This window comes from Anthonomus grandis, chromosome 6 (assembly GCF_022605725.1).
Source record: "Anthonomus grandis grandis chromosome 6, icAntGran1.3, whole genome shotgun sequence".
Lineage (NCBI taxonomy): Eukaryota > Metazoa > Arthropoda > Insecta > Coleoptera > Curculionidae > Anthonomus > Anthonomus grandis.
In genome coordinates, this window is record NC_065551.1 from 7,838,776 (window position 1) to 7,864,248 (window position 25,473).

The 25,473-nt window shown below is 32.7% G+C and overlaps 2 protein-coding genes across 2 annotated transcripts in view; both read right to left on the reverse strand.

Annotated features, from left to right (window-relative positions):
- LOC126737748 (sorting nexin lst-4) overlaps nt 1-20,509 on the reverse strand; it is a 30,152-nt gene extending 9,643 nt beyond the window's left edge. Inside the window, exons 1-5 of the mRNA XM_050442769.1 lie at nt 19,878-20,509; nt 14,872-15,104; nt 7,597-7,785; nt 2,357-2,646; nt 1,768-2,212 (exon numbers count right to left, since the gene is read on the reverse strand). Of these exons, the coding sequence (XP_050298726.1) occupies nt 1,768-2,212; nt 2,357-2,646; nt 7,597-7,785; nt 14,872-15,104; nt 19,878-20,017 (1,297 nt within the window). The 5' untranslated portion in view covers nt 20,018-20,509. The remainder of the gene's footprint in view (nt 1-1,767; nt 2,213-2,356; nt 2,647-7,596; nt 7,786-14,871; nt 15,105-19,877) is intronic.
- Nucleotides 1-25,473, reverse strand: part of LOC126737770 (CD151 antigen-like) — a 102,000-nt gene that overhangs the window by 47,550 nt on the left and 28,977 nt on the right. The window lies entirely within an intron of this gene.

Genomic DNA, 25,473 nt, shown 5'->3' on the forward strand with positions numbered 1-25,473 from the left:
TGAACTTACTTTTATATGACCATAAAACGTTTTTCCATTGATTATAGGTCCAATGTAAGTGTTCTTTTGCGAATCTTAAACGAGTTTGTCTATTTTTCCTCACTGTAGGATCCAGTATACTTAAATTGTAGTGTTTTGTATAAGATTTTTAGTTTTTAGTATAAGCATTTATTTTTGTTAATTTTTATCTAATCTCTCCTAATATGCATATCAACTAATGAGGCAAACAAATTAATAAATATTACATTCAGGATGTAAAGTGCGTTTTTTAATAAGTAAAACTTGTGTCTTTTAAACGCATAAAGTATAGACAGCTAGATGATTTTTAATGTAAAAGTTTATTTTAAAAAATATACTTCCAATTTTCTGACTACATATTTACTTTTTATCAAAAGAAGTTGGTACTAAATATAGAGATGGAGGGTTTTAATAAGTATATTATTATAATATTATATCAGAATATGTATTAATTTTTAAAAAAAACTATAATAAAGGACATTAAATATGGCAGCCAAAATCCCCATTAATAATCACCACCATGTAAAAATAAATCTCAATTCCCAAAAAAAGGAAATATATAAAATTTTAAGACAAACCAAAACATTTTACACTTTTGTGTCAAAAAGTAAATATTTAATGCCTTAATCCACAGAATAAATAGGCCCAAGTAATTCGTATCACCTATTCTCTCATCACTTGTTATAAGAGACTGATGGCGCTAAAAACTAAACTTATTAAATTAAAATTTTTGGTTAAACTCATTTTACGTACTTAAATCTTACATTTAAATTAAATATTATCTTGCTATCAACTATCCTGAATTTCTAACTTAATAAAACTAAACCCAAAAATCCCGAATAATAAAGTTTTAAATACAAATAAATTTGAAGGCCGGACCTGTGCAACTTTTCACGCTTGAGTGGCTGTGATTAAGGTCAGGCGTTTAACAAAATAGTACGTGGGCGCATGTAGTCAAATTTTACGAATCAAATGTATAAATTCTTAAAAAATGCTTAAAACATTTATTTATTTAATGAAATGATTAAATATCGCTTAGAATATTACTTTATGACTCTTTCCACATAAAATTTTGCGATTTAAACATGCATGTCATGCGACAATACAAGCAACACCGGCACACGGACTATTCGCGGTACATCAAAGATTCTAATAGATCTCTGAACTTAACTATACGTGTGCTACGTCCACAAAATGTCGACCAACTGATTCAAAATTTTTTGTTCTAAAAAATGATCTTTTTGTGAAGTTCTGGTCTTTTTATTCCACACCATAATTAAAGATTTCACCCTGGAGCAGAACTCAATAAACTAATAATCGTTGTTTTAATAAATAAAAAAATCTTTGTTTTTATTAGTTTATATTATTTTCCTTAAATCTTTTTACTTTTTTTCAAATTCAATTTTATTGCAACAAAATTATTCAGTACGTAACAAATTTTAACTATTTTACAAACATAAAATTACCAAAACATCAGAGACATAATCTTATAGCCAATTATGGCCAATAAATTGCAAGAAAATACTAAAAAATTACTAGAATACGGTTTTTATGACTAAGAAATTTAGTAAATATGTAATAATAAACTACTTTATAAAAGGTTTATATTCATTGGAATCTCTAATATTTCTTAAGGAAAAATTTATGCTACTAAATTTTTAGAAAATATTTTTTTTTACTGTAATGATCTCTCTACATTTCTATGGTTTAAAAATCTATTTCTAGTATTTTTATAATTAAATTTCTTACCCACTGAAGCCTTGGAAAACATTCCTTGCTGATTATACTCAAATGCAAATCCTAATGCACAAAACGCATCGCCTATTCTCTCAAACTCTCTCTGATACATATTCGTATATTTCTTGTGCTGATCTTGAGCCACGTGCATCAGGTTTTTAATACATTGATCCATTTTATCCACATATTTTAGATTTTCATCCAATTTAACTTCCACTAGCGATGGCATTATTTCTTTTTCAGGGGCATCTATACATAGGCAAAAGTTGGCCCCTGTAAGTTGATCCTTTTCTGCGTTTCTTTTACCCTGTTTCCACTGTTTTTCGTCAGTACAAGTTAGAAAATGTATCCAAACGTCGCAAGTCGATAAAACTGGATGTCTACACATATAATTAATGAATTCTTGAAGTTGTGACCGGCGGTGTTCAATGAAAGATTCCTCGTATCTCCCTGAAACCTATAATGAATTTTATTTAGTTCAGATTTGAAAAATAATCATTAGGGTATTCAACGAATTTAAAAAGAGAAATTCTCAAAGGCTCCTTGAATATAATCAATTGTTATAATAAGAGATCTTAAAAATATGCTTAATTTAACATACCTGTTTATCTGGCAAAGGTGGTATCGCTATCAAATTAAACTTTTCCGATAACCGGTCATGTAACCAATCAAAATGTTTATATCTCCTAGACACTTCAATATTAGTAAAAGACGGTATTAGCTGATAAGCTATAAATGATTTGAGACCACCCATTTTTGACGCCTTGCTCCGCGACGTTATTTGAACGGTATAAGGATTGGAGATGTGCTCCCATCTGCCTAACTGATCGTCACTGTCTCTGTATATGTGGAAAAGTTTTGTCGATGTGTTTGAGTTATCTTTGGTGAGACCTATAAATTAATTATTAGTAAATAGAAGTCCATTCTTGAAGTGGAGTGGTTATAATATAGCGGGTTAAGAAGGGCGGGAAAACTTTTCTCCACAAATGACAATCTTTTTGTCTTTTTAAGAGTTGCATGTATTTCAATGAGTTCACTCATCATCATCAGACTCTAAAATTTTTTTTCTTTTGAGAGAAGCACATCAAAATAACAAACAGTAAGCCAAAATTAAAAGGTACAACAAAATTTAATGAAATTACAATCAAAAGTAGAAGTTTTAAAAAACCTTACCTAACACTACATAGCTGTGATGTTACCATGAAAAACAGTAATTATGATAATAAAATCAACAAACAGTTAATGGCGCGACATCTAGTTAACGTAGTTAAAACTAAGGTTTGAACATGAAAGATAAATCTATAACGATAAAGGCGAATAAGCTCGAATTATTATTGAACGTCGACAGAGTACTATAGTAGCACGGGGAGAAGAGGTTGTCAAAATTTTTATTGAGGCACTCAGACAGTTAATTATGTGTGAGCTATCATACTTCTAATAAACAGTACTTAGCTAAGCTTAACCTAAAGAGTGGGACTAGGGTAAGAAGAGATCTGACTAGATAAATATATAGTGACTTGAATGCTAACACATTGGTGAAGTCTTTGCAATATCTTTTGATAAATCCAAGCAGTTTATTAGCTCTGTTTATAGTATACTTGAAGTGGTTGGAAAAAGTAAGTCTCGAATCAAAAAAGACACCTAAATCCTTGAATGAGTCAAGCTGCTTTAAGGAGATACCTTCAATAACATATTGACAAGTAAGCGGAGACCCTTGATTTGAACAAGAAACTTGAACAAGAAAATCTCATGAATCCACATTTCTTGATATTTAATGACATTCCATTCAACTTACACCAGGAAAACACTTTGTTTATATCTCTCTGGAGCACCAAATGATCTTGAGAGGAAGAAATCCGTCGATCATCAGCAAGAACTCAGATTTTAATAGGGAGCCAAGACGATTGATAATAAGACTAAACAACAATGGTCCTAAGTGGGAGCTCTGTGGGACCCCTGAAGTTGTCGAAAATGGGTGCGACAAAAAACCACCAATCTTAACCCGCTGTTCTCTATCCATCAGATAAGACTTAATACAAAGTAAAAGGGAGCCGCTAAGATCTGAAATATGAGAGATAAGAATATTAGAGTTAACCTTATCAAAGGCTTTACTAAAGTCCGTGTATATCGCATGTGTTTCATTACCGTCGGCAAAGGATTTAAAGATGTAGTTGCTAAAAATAAACAAGTTTGTATCCACAGAGCGACCTCTGCCGAGTCCATGTTGTTGATCCCCAATTATTTTCTGAAATGTGTCAGACTGAATGTGTGTAGAAGTGGTTCTCCTCTATACAGTGCTCAAACAGCTTAGGAATTGCACAGAGTATTTTAGTATCCACTGGGACGATAATTAGTTACATCATTTTTATTTCCAGATTTATAAATAGGACATACATTCCAATCATCTGGAGAAATTCCAGATGTTAGGGACAGATTAAAAATATGAAAAAGTGGAAGGAAGAGGGAGTGGCAGCACCCTTTTAAAGGCCTGTCTGGAATTCCATCGGGACCTGCTCCCTTTCTGTTATCCAGTTTATCTAATGATGTTTCAACTGTAGTAGGACTGAGGGACGCCTGGTTGATATGATTACATTTATATGAGGTATCAAAGCTGCCTGAAGCATTAAAAGGGTTAGTATTCTTGTCAAATACAGATGAAAAGTGGGTGTCAGAGAGGTTTGCAATAGAAATACCGGTATCAGCCCTAAGGTCATGAAGGAACATCTCATTTGAAACAGTAGTAGTGCCTTGGTTGGAATGAAGCTTTACAAATTTCCAAAAAGTTTTGCTATCGTTTTCTATTGCATTTTCGGCTCTCTCAATGTAATGTCTGTAGCATTCACTAGATAATGTACGACACTCAGAGCGTAGAGCACTAAAATTTAAGTAATCAGTTGTTGATCCCGATTGTCTGTACCTTCTGTGTGCCATTTTTTCGAACGAGACTTTTTGATTCTCTCGAAAACCATGGTGGGTAGTGTTTTTTAAGAGCGTGTTTTTTTATAGGCACGTACTGATTCAAACAATCATAAACAACGGAATAGAAGTTTGCAATAGTGATATTTAAGTTATCGTTAACAATAATAAAGAGCCAGTTAAATGTAGAAAAGTAGTTATTTATGGATATGAAATAAGCTTCATTAAAGTCATAAGAATAGGTTACTAGTAGATCGAAGTAATTGACGTTACTATTTGGTAATTTATTTGGTACTATTTGCAGCTCAAGAGCAGGATGATAAGGATCTGGCCCGATTAGACCATTACATTTAGCTGTTAAGTTGGAATAAAAGGTTGTAAAACAAAGGTGAAGAATTGTTCCATGATCATTAACCACCGCATTGAGCTGCATTAAACCTAGGAAAGTGAATGTGTCACATAAAAGGTTTTCTTTATCGGACATAACATTATTTGGGCTTAAGCCATATTTATCTTAACTTGGTAACCATGTAATATTTGAAAGGTTAAAGTCACCAACAATAAGAACATTTTTGAAGCACTCACAAGCTTTGGTCACAGAGTCACAATGCTTCGCATATACAGATAGATCCATGGATGGAGGAATGTAAATGCAGCCAATGCAATATTCCTCACTATCACCAAGACACATAGAGATCCAGATTTCTTTAAGTGAATTGGCAAACGATGGGATTTTAGGGTGTTGCTTAATGCTAGGAGCACACCCCTGCCTCTACTTTTCGAGCTGTTGCCAGTGTTGCGGTCTATTCTATACACGCAGTAGTTGGAACTAAGGAATTCACCGTCGTTGACTGCCGGATCCAGCCAAGTTTCTGTTAGGGCAAGAATGTGGTAGTATTCCGATTGAGCAGCTCAGAGAAATTCCTTTAGTTTAGTTTTTAAGCCCCTCACGTTCTGATAAAAGAACAACCCATCATCTACTGTGGACGCTGAGACAGTGTTGAGTCTAGCTGAAAATTCGCCCCTCAGCCCTGAGTGCGAACTCAGGACGAAATTCCTTAACCGCTATTCCTGCTGGGCAGAGATTCGGGTCAAGTAGTCCCTTTAGTAGGCACTCTTTTACCACTATCTTAAAGGATACAACATCCTTATTCCTATCCAGTGTGACACATTTAACATCTGAGGTGTTCAGTTGCCTTTCAAGGTAGTTTAATATTTGTTGCTCACTAGTGTCCAGATTGCACCTGCCCAAATACAGCCACTGACATCTATCAGCTGCAGTGAAGAAGCTTCAAAAGAAGTCCCACTGATCTATGACAGTCTGCCTGCTAGGGTTGGGTTAATGGATAGATTGTGGTGTTGACCTGGGGTGTGATTTTGCTTCAGAATTGGCGCCAGCCATTGAAGAGCTACTAGGCCTGGATCTAATTGGATCGACTCTTTTTACATAGGCATGGGCTACTGCTTCTGTTCTGAATGCTCTGAAATGTTTCCATCCTGACTAATGTGTGCTACATCGGGCAAAGAGGAAGGAGAATTGAAACTAGAGTAAAAGAACATACCAAACTATAATAGAAAATAAATAATAATAGATTAATAATAAAGATAATATTATAATAGAAAATAACATAAATAAGTTTATTAATAATACTTCTTCACCTTTCGCCAACCATATCATCGAGGCTAGACATAGGTTCGTACCGGAGGCAGACACAAAAGTTCTTCATGTTGTCAGAAAAACTTAAGAATGGACCTTTTAGAGATCGTCTAAATTAGTCTAAATTAATAAAGCCATAAAATCACCAGATTTTGTTTGTGTCAGTGAATAGACTAAGTTTGATAGCAATCTGTTTTTTAACTCCTTAAGTACACACTACCTTCTGACTTCCAATAAATAAATAATATCCTTCTTAAGAAATACTTATCATTCATACTTCCCCCTCCCCGCGCTACTATAGTACTCTGTCGACGTTCAATAATAATTCGAGCTTATTCGCCTTTATCGTTATAGATTTATCTTTCATGTTCAAACCGTAGTTTTAACTGCGTTTACTAAATGTCGCGCCATTTACTGTCTGTTGATTTTATTATCATAATTACTGGATGTGTCTGCCCAATCCTCCAATGCTACTTAGCTGGTTCTTATTATGAGTTTATTGATATTTTAACCAGGCTCCCATACCCAGCGAAGGACCAGTAATTCATCCGTGTAACAAAAAGAACAAACACTTTCTGGATCAACACCTCTGCATTTATTAACTAAATGGTTCTTGAAGAATTACGAAACTTAAAGTAATAATCAAATAATTCCAAAAAGGGGGAAAACAGGAGAACAAATTTACTTAGTTGTGCAATGTTAAAAATGCAATTAATTTCGAGCAAGAAGGGTGGCGCGGACCGAACGTGGTACTGGTGGGACGTGTGTCGCTCGACTCTTTTCTTATAATATTATTTTACCGAATTTGGCCGTAAACGACTATTCAGTTCCTGGAATATATAAATGCTTAATCATTTTTTAGATTATCAGTTGGCCTTTATTTTATACTTAATATTGAAAGTTAAAGAAAAGTGGTTTAAATCCCAACAACTACTGTTTTTCATGTTAACATCACAGCTATGTAGTGTTAGGTAAGGTTTTTTAAAACTTTGACTTTTGTTTGTAATTTCGTTAATTTTTGTTGTACCTTTTAATTTTGACTTACTGTTTATTATTTTAATGTGTTTCTCTCAAAAGAAAAAATAAATTTGAGTCTGATGATGATGAGTGAACTCATTGAAATGCATAACTCTTGACAAAAAGATTGGCATTTTCATTTGTGGAGAAAAGTCTTCCCGCCCTTTCCCAACCCGCTAAATTAATTATTATATTAAAAGCAATTAACATATTAATCATATTCGAGTTTAAATATTTGTTTATGAACTAACCTAATATGTAGCCCTCAAGGCCACTTCTTACGGTACTCGAAAATATGTTTAGGCTCTTTTTGGTGATAGTTCCTTTGTTATCCCCTGTTGCTCCAGCTCCACCCGATAAAGAAATGGTATCGCTTTGCATACTTTGTCTATTAAGGACAAACTGTTGGTTAATGTTTTGGTTTTGTTCCGCGGTGTGTCCTAAAAATCGTAAAATGGCATAAATAACATCGAACTGTTTTAAAGAGGGTGATAGATTAGATCATTATGTATGTGAGAGAGAGCAATTGACATTGGTTAGTACCAAACAGTCATCTCTCTTTTTTTTAACAAATATTCTTAACTTTTAGAGATTTTTCTTGACAATGTAAGAGTTTTACAATGATAATTTGGCTTCCTCTATAAAGGTATACAGGGTGGTCTAGATCTTAACCAAGAAGTTTTAACCACGTACTTTATACGTCAAAAATAGAATCTAGTTTATCATACAGACCTCTCCGAAATATAGGGTGTTAAAAGTATAAGAAAAAAAGTTTTTTTATTTATCATTTTTACACTGCTTCAAATATTTCTTTGAAATTTGGGACATAGCTTTTAAGCATCAAAAAGAACTTTTTGCATAAAATTATTATTTTTAAATCCTGCCAGTGGTATCCGTACTGCATCGAGACGCAATATTTGAGACAAAAAAATGATACGCCACTGGTTTTTCCAAAAATAAAAAATACTCTTAAAATCCGCTATTTAATTTGTGGCAAATTCGGTCTGTTGACTTTTTTACTCACGAGACACCGTTTCCGAATAAAAAAATAACACACATGCATGAAGAAATCGCTAAAAGCTGATTGCAATAAAAAGCTTACCACATTGCTAATACTTCAAGTATTATAAAAATATTATAAAAAACTATAAAAGTATTATTTCTTATTGTTTGGGAATGTTTATTTTATATAGTTACTAAAATCAACGACATGGTGTATTGCATTTAGCGACGTCTAATAACGAAGATGAAAATTATAAACATCGTATAGCTAGCGCCTTATCATAGTCTAGGAAGTCTTTATCTATTATGATGATTAAACTTCTGTGAAAATCCTATACTGTAACTTTACCGTGATGATGGCAAGAACACTTGCCGAAATGCATCACTCCTAAAGTTAGAGGATTACCACTTTATTTGTGGAGAAAAGATTTTCCCTACTAACTTTTCAATGTTATATTCACTTCACTCCAGAATGGATTCCTTCCTTAATATATTTTTTATTTATAAACTATTACTTTAGTCAATAGCCTGTTAAATAGTACATAATTCAGCTGAATGAAAAAATTGTGGTGTATTCTGTTTTTTTTTAATTTTTTTTGCAACGTTTTTTGAAATTTCATTTTGAAATCACTGCCTATAAATTATATTCTAGCTTTCCATTAGAACTTATTAACTTAGATATTAATTTTTACAATTATTTTACATATAATTATACTCTATTTCAGAAGTGTATAGAGCAATAAACAGGGGAATTCCGTTCTGTTTGGCTACATTTCGTGGTAGTTCATAGGCGCAGGTACTTAATATATTTATGAATTTAATTTTCACGGATTAAATGCCTTTATTTTGAAAGAGATTAAATACTAAATAAATACTTTTAATCCTTTTGTATAGGTACCTATCTTTTAACGCTTTGTAACATGCAAAAATGGGGTCAGGTAATATATACAGACTATAAATACTTTTAAATCATATTTTAAACGTTAGTAGTCACTGCTACGCTGTAGTGTAATCACAATATTATTATCCCAATATTTAAAAAATGAAGGTGTTCAGTCCAACGAAAAGATGTACTAAAAATTCTCCACTATCGCTGAGTGAAAAAGTTATTATTTTAAATGTACATGATTGCATAAAACACGATTACCCTAGTTTTACTGTGCAAGAAATTGTTGAAAAATGTTCTCGAATGAGTGGAATTGGAAAGTCCACCATTTTCAAATTGTTGCGGGAAAGAAAAGTAGCAGGTCAAGTGGAATCTCCCAAGCAAAAGCCAGGACGACCTACAAAAGTCCTTGATGAAAATGCTAAATGTATAATTCGAAGAAAAGTTCACTCTTTTTATTTTAAAAAGGAAATACCCACCAAATAGACAAAATTTTAATGGAGCCTGGGAAAAGCATAACCGCAAAGCACTTTTACTGGAGAGCGACGAAATTGTTTGTTGGAGACGACAATACTTGAGAAGTATCAAGCAGTACCGCAAGGAGCAAAAGAAAGTTTTTTATCTTGATGAGACGTGGATTAACGAAGGTTATATAGTCCAAAAAATGTGGCAAGACAAAAATATAACCAGTGCTCGCCAAGCTTTCATAGAAGGCCTGTCTACGGGTATTAAAGTACCTTCGGGAAAAGGAAAAAGACTTATAATCACACATATTGGAAGCGAAGAGGGATTTTTAAAAGAAGGTCTGCTAACCTTTGAGTCGACTCGCATAGGAGATTACCATGAAGACATGAACTCAGACGTTTTCGAGGTTATTTTGGTGAAATGATAAAATTTCTTCCGGCTAATTCGGTGGTGGTTATGGATAACGCAAGCTATCATTCACGGCGAATAGAGAAGACGCCAACTTCAAATTGGAGAAAGCAAGAAATTATCGATTGGCTGAGTGCAAAAGGTATTGCGTCTGAAGCAAATTTGATAAAAAAAGAACTGCTGACAAAACTCGTTTCATGAAATACGCCGTGGAAGATATAGCCGAAAAATATAATATAACTGTACTGCGCTTACCGCCATATCATTGCGAACTAAATCCTATAGAACTGATATGGGCGCAGGTAAAAGGATTTGTAGCAAGACAAAACACGACTTTTAAAATGAAAGATGTTAAGCTACTGTTTGATCAAGCCATTACGAAAGCGACACCAGAGAATTGGCGAAAAGCAGTCCAGCATGTAATTAAGCAAGAGGACAAAATGTGGGATCTTGACAACCTCATCGATCAGACAGTCGATCCTTTAATTATAATGTCAAGAGGTGATGACAGTTCGTCAGATGACGAAGAAGACTACAATCTATTATAATTTAAAATTGTTATACACTATTCAAAAAGTGCCAGATCCAAAAGTGACATTTTCAACTGTTTTACTCTACATATTATGTTCAATAAATTTGTGAAAAAAATATATTATTCCATTTAAACAAAAGTAACTTTCTAAAATAAAATAGCATTTAAGTACATTAATTATAAGGTAAAAAACAAGTCCCAGTTGCACGCCTTTGGCGAACCGTTTTCAATGTTTATCAGTGGGTAACAATGGGCAAAACTCATAAATTGACCCAAAACCGGGTGGCACTACCTGCAATCAACGAAAAGAAAGAATTTTACATTGAAACTAATACCCAACTAAGGTAGTGGCATAAAATATTGGTGGATCACCAGGTACCACTTTTGCATACCTAATGAGGTTTTATTGCTCTACACACTTCTGAAATAGAGTATAGATCAATTTGAACGTATTTATTCAACTATAAATAATATTTATTTTAAAATTTGCAGCTTTGATATTTAAAGAGAATCTATAAAGACAAGTTGAATTAACAACCTTTTGAATGTGTCTTTGGGTTAAGGGACCTTGCACGTTTCGCAGATCCAAACTGAGTTGAAATTTTTTGGAATATATCTTGATCTGACCTTTAAGTTTGATAAGCACATTAATATGATTACTATCCTAATCGTCTATTAATGAAGAGCAGGAATTGATAATAATCTGTGTTCATTAAACAGAAGACCGTGCACATCAAATATAAAACTCAAAATGAGTCTTATCAACATTAAAGACAAGTTGATTACACGCACAGTACTTGCCTACATTGTCAAGGCCTTCTACAATGAGAGATATAGCTATTTTTTTGGTATAAATAATACAACAGAACAGTAGTATCGTCAGCAAATCACTTATCTGCGTTTTAGTACTAAAAGATTAGGCTTATAAGAGAAACAATAAAGACCTAATAAAGAGCCTTCCGGCAATTTCAAATTCAAATTCAAAAAGTAGCTTTATTGTCCTAAACAGAGTTATTGACAAGGCCATATTAAAACCTAAGTCAGTAAAACTTAGGACTCATAGACATCAGAAAGCAAATAGAGCTACAATAATTTTTTTTTTCAAATCACACATACATATTTTGTAATCAGGACAAAACAGCATTAAAAAACTCGTCTAATATAAAAGATGCCTTAGTAAGTAACAATCTTTTTAAATGGTTTTTAAATATAATATAAGAGTTAAGTTTGCTGATATGCAGAGGAAGGTGATTAAAAAACAACTTCTCGCCTGCTCTGAATGCGGAATCGGCACCCAAAGGGTGTATGTAAGACGAGATCCAAACAAACTGCCTCCTACAATTTCCTGCTGGTGCTTTCTGAATACCATAGTTATTGTTTCAAGCATGGCCAAAAGTAGATAGACAAATGGTTTTTTTTTTTAATCAAAGGAAATAAAAATTCTATAATAAAGATATTTAAGTATATTATGGGCAACAGAAACATGTATAAAAATAATATAAAACATTCTTTAGAAACAACGACCTAGTTTGGTAAATAATAAAAAATAACTAAATATACGCTGGACAAAAGTAGATAGACAAATTTAAAAAAAAACCAATACTCTTTTTCTTCCAAAGTATTTTTTTAAAATTACAAATTAAACCATCTACAATATTAGTATTTTGTAAAATACCCATTACTGTCTATTACAGCCTGACATCTACGTGGCATTGATTCAATAAGATTGTCTATGAGTTTAAAACCAATATTTTTCCATTTCTGTTGCAACCGTTTGAATAATTCACCTTTATTTGAATAGTTTGTATCCCTAATATCACGATCTACAATTTCCCATAAATTTTCGATGGGATTAAGATCGGGTGACTGGGAAGGCCATTTTAAAACTGGTATTTTTTCTTCTTCGAAAAATTGCTCCATAATTTTGGAGGAATGCTTCGGGTCATTATCTTGCTGGAATTGGAATCTCAATGGTAAATTGTCTTCGACATAGGGCAACATAACATCTCTGAGAATATTCCTGTACATAAAGCTGTCCATTATGCCCTCTATGCGATGTAACGGGCTCATTCCAAACCTGAGAAGCAACCCCAAACCATCACTGATCCACCTCCATGCTTAACTGTGGGTTTTGTGTACTTGGGATTCAAACGCTAGCCAGAAGGACGTCTAACATATTGAATTCCATCGGAATTAAACAAATTAAACTTCGATTCGTCGCTTCAGCAAACAAGTTTCCATTCATGCTTTGTCCAGTGTATATGCTGACGGGCAAATTCCAATCGGGCTAAGCGATTCTTTTTTGAAAGCAATGGTTTTTTTGCTGGCCTACGTGCAAATAGATTCTCTTCTACCAACCTTCGTCTTACAGTCCTTCAATTTGACGAGAAGTCATGAAAGGGTTATTCTGGCTATTTTTTTTTAATTTGCGTAAAGCTCTAATGTCCATTTTTTTTTAGTTGACCAGATTTATTTTTTGGCTCTAATGATCCTGTCCTTTCATATCTTTTGATAATTGCCCAAACAGCTTTTCTTTTAACATCAAATCTACGAGCAATATCAATTTGACGATCACCCGCGCGATATGCATTAATAATGCGTCTTAAATCAAGAGAGAATCTAATTCCGCGTGGCATGTTGCACCTTGAGTTAAAGAGAAGCAATACTATACTAATTTTTTTTTATAAATATCTAGACAAAAAAATAATTCCAAAATTGTTTTTGTCTATCTACTTTTGACCAGCTATATTTATATTATTGCTTTATCTGATAGCAAGCAAAATATTTATCTGAAATTTATTGGTATTTTTTTATAGACCGCCTTACAAATAACAATAATTTAAAATCTAGGGGACCTGTGGGTAAATCTTTAAACAATTAAATGAAAATAATGCTTTGTCTATCTACTTTTGGCCACTACTGTATATACGCAACAAAGGGTCAAGATTCTATTTTGAACAAAAAGATGCCGACAAGAAACACGACACCTCACTCCACAAAGGGCTCTAATTGCTTTTTTTTGCAGAACAAATACTGTATTTAAGAGAAGAGTAGGCACATGATCCCCAGAAACAAACCCCATAGCGAAGATGTAACTCCGCAAGGGCATGATAAGCATTTTTTGCAATGTAAACATCTAAGTCCTTAGAAATTATTCTAAAGACATAGCAACCTGATGAGACCCTACTGCACACTTTAATTATGAATTTCTGAAATTTGAGTCTGCAATCAATTGTCAATCCCAAAAACCTTCAAGACTGTGTAGTTGAAATCGGCTCCTCATTGATAGTGATAATCCACTCTTTAAGTGAGTGATGCCTGAAGAAGATTCACATATAACTACTTTCTGGGTGCAACCAGACGTAGGATTCCAAACATTTCAAAGCCAGCCCTATAAATCTGTAACAACCAAGCTTTTACAGCAGTACTCCACAGTCTACACAATCAAAAGCTTTAGACAGATCACAGATGGTTACACACCATCCAAGATCCTGAAAATGACATAGGTGCTTTTTTTCCAAACCATTTAAGAACCTTGCATCTTAGAGAGTATATACCAATAGATTTTTTTCTGTTTTCGAATTTTTCAGATTCTACTAACTATACCTAGTATAGTTGGAAGACATTTATACAAAGGACAAAGAGAGACGAGTTTTATAGAGAATTAAAATTAACAAAATATGCAATACCTGATAAGATGAACTTAACAAAATTTAACTAAGAATCTGCATTACCTATTTTTAAATAGTAACATGTTTATTTTTATTCTGGTATTTCCAATTAGTTTACCACAACTGAACATTGGTAAACCAAAGACCCTGTCATGCATATAAACATATATTTATATGATTTTGAATTCTCTATAAAAGTTCGTTTTAAATTCAAGAATCCCACTTTCTGTTAAATAAATAAGATCATTGAGTCAATTAAAGATTTAAAAAAAATAATGACGATAATTTCCAATATTATACTTAATATCCAATTTATTTTAGTAATTATTGATCAGTCATAATTTAGTTTAAGTTTAACTGGCTTAGATAAACAGCCTAAAATATTTTTTGTCTTACTAGCAACAAAGTGCAGAGATCAAAATGTTATCCAACATCTCCATGTTTAATATTGTTGAATTTTATTATATCTTCATCTAGTAATATGTAGTAGTTACTTTTGTTAATTTAAAGTATAAGATTAGGAGAAAATTTACTAACTATTTAACTTTGGATGCTTATTTACCTGGTTCTACTTTTGCCACATAATTACTGTTACTTTTAGGAGGCGCTTCATAAGTACTATCATCATCCCAATCATCCCAATCATCATCATCCTGATTATCATGTTCATGGGGTTGTTCCATTCCAGGTAAACCCCAACCCTGCTGAGTGGGTGGTAAAACTGGAGCTGGCATACTTGGAGGACCAGATTCTATCTTTTCTACATATGATTCTGGGAATAGACCAGATTGGCCCCTAAAAATATTTTAGAATTAATTTAATTTTGTGGTATTTCCATAAATAAAATTCCTGTCAATTTTAAAACTATAATGAAGATTTATTGCATACATTTTGTGACCAAAAATCAAATATTACTTAATATTTGTAATTCTAACAAGTTGTTGTATATTGACTGAATTTTCAATTTCACTTTAGGAATAGCTTCTTTAAACAAAAAACATCAAATATCCCCTGGTATGAGACTTTTCTATAAAGATACTATTTTTCTCTTTTAACTAATTTAATATAAAAAGCCAACAATGTTCTTAAATATAAAAGAAACTGCATACATGCAATATTTAATAAGTGGTATATGTACCGGGTGTACAGCTAAGAGAGGTCGCCGGCCATATCTGAGTAACTACTCATCGCACAGCGTAAGGAAAAAAATATTGTTAATAAAAGCGGCATAGAGAAATTGCTGGAAATTATTTACAAGTTCGTACGATAACCGCTAGGGGGCGTAATACAACATTAAAATAGAAAAAATTGGTTTTATTGAAAATATTCAAAGTAAATCCTAGAAAAGAATGCTGCCATTTAAAAGTATTATAAATTCTAAACATTTTTTATTTCAAACTTTTTTTTCTAATCTGTCAAATAATAGGTGGGGGAAGGGTTGAATATTTATATCTAAAATCCTTGATAACTTTGGATTGGTCTAACGAATTTCAATGAGCTTACTTTTGTTTTAAAGGATAATTATTAGGCTTTTATGTGGTATAATTACTTAGCCGTTTTAGTTGTTGTGTTAAGCGCTAGAGGGCGGTTTGTTTTAATTTGTACTTTTTCAGTGATTTTCTGGCAAATATTAAATACAACGATATAATTTTTTTTACTTAAGCTAAAAGAGCATGAAAAAACATAAAAACTGGCGCAAACCGCAACTCGATATCTTATTTTATTCCAAAATTATAAATTAAAATGTTTTTGAACAATGAAATCTGTCGCCGCGCTGACATTATTGCGTCACATAGTCAATAGCAAGCTTTGGAAACAAATAAATTTGATAAATATTTTCGGGGCCATGATAAAACGTTTATGATCGATGTCAAATGTAACGTCGAAGACAGATTTTGAAATCATTTAAGTTTTTAAAAATGCCAAACGTAGCTAGCACTGTATTTTGAGTTAATGCAAAATGCACGCATTGCAGCCCGTATATATGCCCAAAGATATCCTGACAGAAGACACAATAATCATAGAGTCCTTACCGGTTTAGCTACCAGGCTAAGAAAAACTGAAATTATTCGCGGCAATATTCATCGAAGACGAAGGCGAGGGCGCATAGAGGCAAACGTTATAAATATTTAGGGATATATTGAAATAAACCCTCAACTAAGCATCCGAAATATTCGTAGGGAATTTGGAGTGTCCCTCGACCCAGTAGAAAATATTCTGAAAGAGCACAGGTACCTATTTTTATTTGTTACAACACTAATAAGCATCCTATTATATTATATTTATTGTTTTTCACTTAAACTTCATCCATATCACGTGGTTCTGCACCAGGCGCTTCTCGAAAAAGACTTTGATAACAGACTCAATTTCTGTTATTGGCTGTTGAACATGGTTAGAGAAGATACCCGATTTATCTCGAAGATATTATGGACGGACCAGGCATCATTTAGCAGTGATGGTGGTGTAAACCTGCATAATTTGCATTATTGGGCAGAACAAAATCCCTGTTGGATTTGCGAGACTCAACACCAAGGCAGATGGACTGTAAATGTGTGGTGCGGAATTATTGGCGGAAAAATTATTGGTCCTTTCAATCCGCAAAATGATCTCCCGGTTACTGGAAGATGTTGATTTGGAAACAAGAGGGCAAATAATTTTCCAACATGATAGTTGCCCTGCACATTTTTCCGTTCAAGTTCGTCAATACTTAACTAGACAATATTGTTTGTGGATAGGAAGAGGAAGTATTTTTCCTTGGCCTGCTCGATCCCCAGATCTGACTGTTTAACTAAATTTTTATCTGTGGAGAAGGATTAAAGATTTAGTTTTTGTCACCCCACCCAAAACAAACAACAACATGCAGGACCAAATATGCAATGCAATAAATTCCTTACCCACAGCATAAATCCAGACAGAGGTTCTGTCAACGACTTTGACTGTGTATTGAAAATGAAGGAAAACAGTTTGAGCATCTAAGACACCATTAAAAATATAAAACAATTTATTTATATTACAATTTATTATAAAACTGTAGTGATTTCTGGACCATAGCAATTATGCCTCCAACCAGCTGAGTTACTAACTTAAATAATATTGCCAGCAATTTCTCTTGGCGACTGGATACTCATTGCTGAGATATGGTACCCTTATTTAAACAGTCTGTACAATGCTAGGCATTGCATTATTTAACACCTTTCTTACTCACCGGTGATGGATTGGTGCTTCTATTGTTGACAACAGATACTTTTTATTGGCTTGTAGACTGTCATTAAAAATTGCTTTATTTGCCTTGAGCATGATTGTCAACACAATTCAAACATGATGAAGTTGTTGAAAAATTTGAATTCAGAAGGAGAATTGAAGAGTTATAAACAAACATACTTTGCTCTATTGGTGGTTTTATGCGATTATGCCATATTTGGACTTAAAATGGACTTTTGGACTTGGACTTTTAAATTGTTATTTTTTATTTGTTGCTTAAATGTTCTCTTATACTCATAGGATTAAGAAAAAGCCAGAAATATAAATAAATTGCAGAATCATAATAAGACTACACAATGTAACATCCTGTATTGAAAAACACTCAATAATGCTTAGCAAAATGCTTGACAAAAGCATTATTGAGTGTTTTTCTTGAAAGGAACTTTTTTAAAATGGTGCCAGCCATATCTTTACAAAACTTTTGTAAAACAATCCTTTAAAGTCTAATATAAAATTTTCTCAAAATTATTAATAGATTTTGGGGTCCGGTAAAGTTAAAGGGACTTCTAAAAACTGATTTTTTTTTTTAATTTTTACATAGAATGTTGAGTGTGGTCAAAATATTGATAAAAAAGTGAGGATGATTGGAAAAAATACAAAATTTTGGAAATTATGAAAGTTTTTCTACATACGTTAAATACGTAATTATTGCCAACTTGCACAAGGTTTTTTAGCTCTTGATTTTGCTATAGTTAAAAAATATATTGGGGCAATTTTGGAACTTTTTGGGGGTTATTATTGTAAATTTATATAATTTTTTATCGCTTTGGACCTCTTTTAATTACATATTTTGTAATTTACACACAAGAAAAATAAAACAACAACCTTCTTGACAAAAATGGCAGTGGCTTCACTACGTCCCCAGTAGTATTTTTTGGTTTTGCCGGGAACACTTTTTAGTTGGATGGGTTGGCTGTGGACTCAATTTTAGATAATAAAGGCATAATATAGTTAGATTTTACATTACATGAACAAAACACATTTATCAGGTATTACAAAATAGGTACTATTTATTTAAATTATTTGATATTTTATGTAATTTTATATATAATAAATATACATTTTGAAAAAAAAACATAATTTAAGATATTTAATTATTTATAGGTAAATAATAACGATGAGGTTTAATGTACATTAACTTATAGTCAAAACAATAAATATCTTTAAATTCATTATAGGCATTAGGAATAGGAATAAGGCATAGGAATTATATGGCTCCCACCCTGCGTGTTTGTGCCTATAATTCCCATTTTCTAATTATTATCCCATTCACTAAGTAGGGTTCAAACGACTACCCAACTCACTATTTAGAGCCAACCCAAGGTTCCAATCCCTTTTTGCAATCCCAACTCTACATGTGCGCCAACCACACAGTCCCATGTGCGCCCACCTTTTTTTTATTTATGAATAAAGCCATATTTACATATTTGATATTCCTGATTTGCGTGTGAATGGAAATTTGTGTTTATCACCTAAAGAAGTGATGTAAATCCTTCTTTAGTTGCAGAATTTGTTACTTAAGGCTTTAAATTTAAATTAATAGCATATATAATGGTCAACATGATGTCTATCGCAAATAGAGTGTAGTTAAGCCAGGTGTAATTGTGAATTATACGTAAGTAGAAAATCCTTTATAATTTTTAAAATTTTGCATTTTTTTTACTTCATCCTCACTTTTTTATCAATAAAATGTTCAAACTCAACATTCTATGTAAAAATTTTCAAAAAAAAATCGTTTTTTAGATGTCCCTTTAACTTTAGCGGACCCGAATATTTAAACAAATCTCTCTAAGGGTCATAGATAAAATATTGTAATTTTTTTTCTGCAGTGAGATAAGAATTTGAGGAACTGCAAAATAAGCTGTAGCATGTTCATTTCTGCATTTATTCAAGTAGAAAAAAATCAATTTACACTTCAATGTATCAACAATAAAAACCAAAATATAATTGCTTTTAGTGATTTGTGTTTTCTTGGAAAAAAATTGTGAAACTAAACATAATTTTACTGTCTCCGAGATGGAGTAACCCTTTAAGATGTTTCATTATATTCCTATTATAATTTCAGTCAGTTTTTCTTTATCAGTACTTTCAAGGGTGTTTGTATTAAAATCTTTTGTTTGGCAAAAATATTTTTTAAAGTTTAACTTTTGTTATAATTATCATCAAACAAAAATAAGTAATTTGCCTAAAATTATATAATCTTTAGAAGTTAGGGTACAGTTTATATTAATTTTTATGACTGGTTATTTAAATATCCTAAAACTTCTTGATTACTTCCACTCTAGTAATATTGAATTATATACTTACTTTGCATTGAGGCCTTCCCACCAACCATCACCAACATCGATCCTGGTAACAGTAAGCACTTCATTTGTGGATATGGACATTTCTGCTGTGTTGGGTTCCCCTTGGAAGTCATACAGACAGCGCACTTGGAACTTAGCCATGGTAATTTTTTCAATTTAGCACCAAACTAAGCAAATTTTCTTTTTAAGCGCGTAGGAAATAAACGTCGAGTTAAGAAGCTGCTCTTAAATCTTTCACTAATTAAAATGATTAGGGCTGATAAAGGACAAAGTATAATTTAAACTGTTTTCAGTGATATACAAACTAAGGACTAGCTAACAGGCATTGGGACTTTTTTTCTAATGACCAAACAGAATTTCCTACAATGTATTTCCACCCCTAAACAAATTATTATTTTTTTTTACTGATTTGATGACACACGAAAATGAAAAAATAAATATTTTCTGCAAATTGACACAAGTCAGTGAGTGACAAACAGCAACCCACCCCGTGAACCATGCAAATTGCCACCTTATTCGTTTATTATCACATGCCTGGCGGTGTTACTCGACCGACCTAGAAATGAAAGCTGGTCGTTCTTGATTGGTAGAAGAAACCTCGACTATCAGACCCTGTAGGCAAACGAACATGACATTAATCAGCTGTAAAAATTTGAACGTGTAATAGCGTTTTCCATTTGTTACAGAGTTATTTTAAACCTATTTTCCAACAGATGGCGCAACCAGCATGGTATTTTTAAGTCGAAATTATTTAATTTTTTTTTGTAGCTGTTGGCTTTCTCGATGGATTTGGCCACTTAAAAATTTTTTATTTACGTTTTTTATTGTCCTGTCTGAAAATCAATAAAGATATTACGCCTATGTACCGGGTGACCCAATAAGACTGTTCCTCGGCCATATCTCGATAACCGTTTGTGTCGTATGACTTAGGGGTGGAAGAAGTTATAATCGGGTAAATCGGTCATGAAGAATCGATGGAAAACATTTTCAAGTTCTAAAAATGACCACCAGGGGGGCATAACTGCCATCTTAAATTTTAAAATTGCTTTTTCCTTAAATGTCGCACAATAACGAAAAATTGTTTTTCACATTTTTAAAGAAATTCAGTTTATCTATCATTCATGTAAAAGAAGAAACCAGTTATTTTAAAAATAAATATGGTGGTGGGCGTTCAATTGTTTTTTGCAATAACCTGCTTTAACTTCTTAACGGTTTGACCGATTTTAACAAATTTGGTATCGTCGAAAAGGGCATTTCTTATTGGGCAATAATATAATCGTCCAAAATATAGTAAATTTAGCTGAATCTTTTTCCTCCAGGAGGCTACTTTTGACACCATGACCCAAAATCGTAAAAAAATCAAATGGATTGATATTAAATTGATATTGTGGGATACGAGAGTAAGGACGTACTGTGTAAAATGGATAACAGCATAAAAAAAGTAAAGTATTAAAAAACCTTAGATCAGGTTTGTCTGAAATTCGGCACACAGATTTTCGTATGTTCCGCTCATGTAAGTATTTAGTATTTATTTATAATTTGTACATATTTCAAATTCATTGTAAATTAAATATGATACTTAAATCTAAAACTTTTCTTTAATAATTCTTTTTTACCCTTATGTGCTAAACATGAACCAACAATATGAATCAACAGATTTGTGTTTCTTGGCAAATAAACTAACATATATTATTTAATAAAGAAGAAATTAATATGGTACTCAGAATATATAATGTAAAAAAAACACAAAATTTGCATTAATTTAATCAAAACATATGTATACAATTGTGCAAAATCAAAAAAAAAGATGCATGACACAATTTTGAAACAGTCAGAAATCCAAAGAAATGTTTGTTTGCACAATACAATTATTTACCTCCCAAACAGCATCATACGTCCTAGGTACGTAATTTTTATGTCATGTTTATGTCCATATGTCCATGTTATAAAAATAACGTAATAAGTACGTACTTTTGGATACGTAGTTTGTACGTACATTACTTATGTCTCGCGGACGTACATACATGTACATATACATCCTTAGAAAATGCTTTAGCTCTTATACAAGAATAAAAAAATATATAAATTTTTGTTAATACACAAAACTATATGGCAGGAGTGAATGTTTGTTCAAATATACGTATTTTTAAATACTTCTAAGTTTTATTTTCAATATTTCTAAATTCAGTAGGGTAAAGAGAAAAAAAACTATTTGCATGCTTCATCTGATTTGATAGAAAAAGTCAACGAATTCGGTATAAATGAGACAACAACTGTCAAATCGAGATTCCTTCTTTCCAAAGGACTAACATACCCTATAAATTTAATTAGTTTACATGTTGATCTGGTCCAAAAGTAATTAGGTACAGGATTTTCAAAACATCTAAATACTAGGAGAGTGTTCCACAATCAGACACAAAATAGATTTTGCTAAGTATTGACCTTGTTTATTGAACCAACCAAAATATGATTATCACTAAAAGAAATTAAGGCTAAACATAAGTTTTTATGGTAGAACAAACATCATAAACCAAAAACTAATTAAAAAAAGTTTGTTTAACAAAGGAAGGACAGTTGTCTGTTAGTGGAACACACATGTTCCACATCCAGACACTGCATGTTCCACAATAAGACAAAAGGTAATAATGTTTTAACAAACTTCTAAAGCTGAAGAATTTACTTCAAACTTCAAATAAGATTGTTGGCGCTTTGTTGTTCCCACATGTGCTGGTTTTGGTAACACCATCTTAATGTTTTCCAAACATACCAATGAGACGTCTTCTATTTCGGGGTAAATGAAGCTGTTATTATACTTAACGGACTTTCTCAAAAATTTGACCTCGCATACCTTATCCTTTTTACAGAACACTTCAGCTATGTAATAATTTTTTTTTTCTTTTTGTCTATAAATTCTATCAAAATAAAATCGCCAACTTCTGGCTCTTTATTAAGCTTATCTAGAAGTGGTGGTGGATCGATTTCTCCTACAAAATCAATATCATCATCGGAACTTTCGGTTACAAGCATCGCCGCGTCGCGTCTTCATTTTCTTCGTCTGTTGAGTCTTCATCGATTACTTTTCTTTTCACGACCTTATTCTTCTTTTTTTTCTTTCTCGCTCCATTTGTTTAGCATCTAGGGCGATCTTTTCTGGAGTGTCCGTGGCGATAATACTTTTAGCTTTTTCTCTCTTCTTTCTCTGGTTTTTTCATTCTTCAGCTTTTGGGTATCCTTTAAATTGTTGTGGGCTTACGAAAGTTTCTTTGTGATTTTGTGTAGGTGTTATGTTTAAACTAACTGATACTGAAACTAAGGAGTCTGACATTATATTTTCTTCAATGCTTTTTGATGTTGATGGTTTATTTGGATCCATAAGTCGTTGAGCTTCTTCATTGTTTTGATCCACATTCCTATCAGTTACGCTGCTAATTGCAAAGTCGTCATCTGTAAATATGAATTTATCGACGGAATAAATCCCAGTTTTTCGAACTCCGGATTTGATATTAGCGGGAGTCATCGATTTTTCAAATGCATAAGCAACACAGCCAGCGATATCAAAAATAGAAACGGGTATCCCAGGGTGCTCTAAAAGCCATGTTTGTAAGGCAGTATTGTAGAATGATTTAAACGAAAAAAACACCGGGACATCTAATGGTTGCAGCTTGTTGGAAGTATGTGGCGGTAAGGTCAAAAAGATCACTCCAGTAAACCTCGTTTGGCGCTCGTGCAGGAAGATCCCTCTCTGAGCAATAATCTTTTTCGGTTCTTGGACGGTTGTGGTGGCAGTTTCATCTAAATTATAAATTCTTGTATCGCTGTAAAAATTTCCATGGTTCTGAAACACTTTTTCAACATTTTTGAAAAAAAGTCCAACATTGTGTTTGTTGAATGATGTCGCTCTGGAGAGGCTACATCCTTCCGGCTGGCGAAGACTTAATTCTGCATGTCTGGACATAAATCCAAGGAACCATTCGCGTCCAGCTTCCTTATTTGTTTGCCAATTTTCCGGAATTTTACAATTATTAATAGTTGCCATTTCATAAGCCAGTTTTCTGATATTAATGACCGTTTGTCCGTAACACATTTTTGAGAAAGTTAATACGTAATCGGCTAGGGCTTTTTCTTGATTTTCAAAAAAAAACTTTTCTACAAGCATAATTTGGAGCCATTTTAATCTCTTTGGAGGGATTCTGTTTTTGCCTTTTTACAAATTCATAAACCGTTTGAAATTTTAAATTGTATCTTTTAGCTGCTTGTCTTAAAGATATCTTCTCTTCGGTGACTGCTCTAAATGCAGCTCTCATGGATTGTTCATCAAATTGCCCTTTATCGCTTTTTCGCTGACGTCCTCGAGCCATTTTTCCTGAAATATAAATTAAATTTTTACAAAAATAATTACTTTTTCAACAACACTCCAAACAAGCGTTGTGTTCCACAATCAGAGACTGTCTGATTGTGGAACAAACATGCTGTCTGAAGGTGGAACACAACCTACAATACAAAATTAAATTTAACTGTGACCTTCATACATAGCCTACAAAATTAAACTTGCCTATAAAATGTCGACAAAATAGCCCAAAATCTGATGTAAAGGTTGTTTTTGTAATACTAGTTTCAGAAGAAAAATTAGAGCATATAATATCATATCAACGATAGAAAAAACTTACCTTGAAAAACGATTTTTTATTAAAAAATGCACAAAACCAAGAGAATAGCGTTCAAACTTTGTTTACCACATCGGCGTGTATATCCGAACGAAAAACGTCAAACTTGCGGCGGGAATTTCAAAATTACATGCTTTGTCTGATTGTGGAACATGTCTGATTGTGGAACATTCTTCCCTAGATAATGGAGTATTTGTCATGATAATATATTAAAATTATCAAGATCGGTCACAAAAGCAACTCAGTGTTTTTGTTGCCCCCACTGTCAAATAAGTAATCGGCAACAAGAAAGAGTTGACACTGTTAACAGTGTTTAAGACAAGCGACCACGAACTTAATAAATATACCTGGACTGCCAATTCAATAAAAAACAAATGGCCACTACTAGGTGGCTACCATTTTCCGTGACTGTGTCCTGTCGATGTTGGCCACTGACAAATTTCAGGTGTGCCAATTGTAGGGAAATAAAACAGTTAAAGTTTTTCGGAGGTTATGTTTAAAAAAACCAAACAAAAAGTTACATTTAGTTAGCAATAGATGCGATAAGGTAGTTGCGTTATTAGATCTGAGTGTTTTTCTTGTACTTCTTTAAGAATTTTGTTAAATTTTATGAAAGAAAGTAATCTTCACCTAAAATGAGACAAAGTTTCAATTCACTTGGGATAGATGAATGCACTTTAAAATATTTGTTTTATTGTTCTGATAAATTTGAATCTTTTAAATCCTAATACCATGAAAATAATAATCTTCATTTAAATGTTTGCTTGTGTTTACTTAACAAATTTTGCTAAGAACACTTTTATTTTCTTTCTATTTTTACTTTACCATTTCTACTTTCCTTCTATAAACCGAGTTTCCATATTAACCCATTCACGGACACGTCTACATATGCAGACAGACGTGCAGGGACACGCCTGCATATGAAGACGCAAG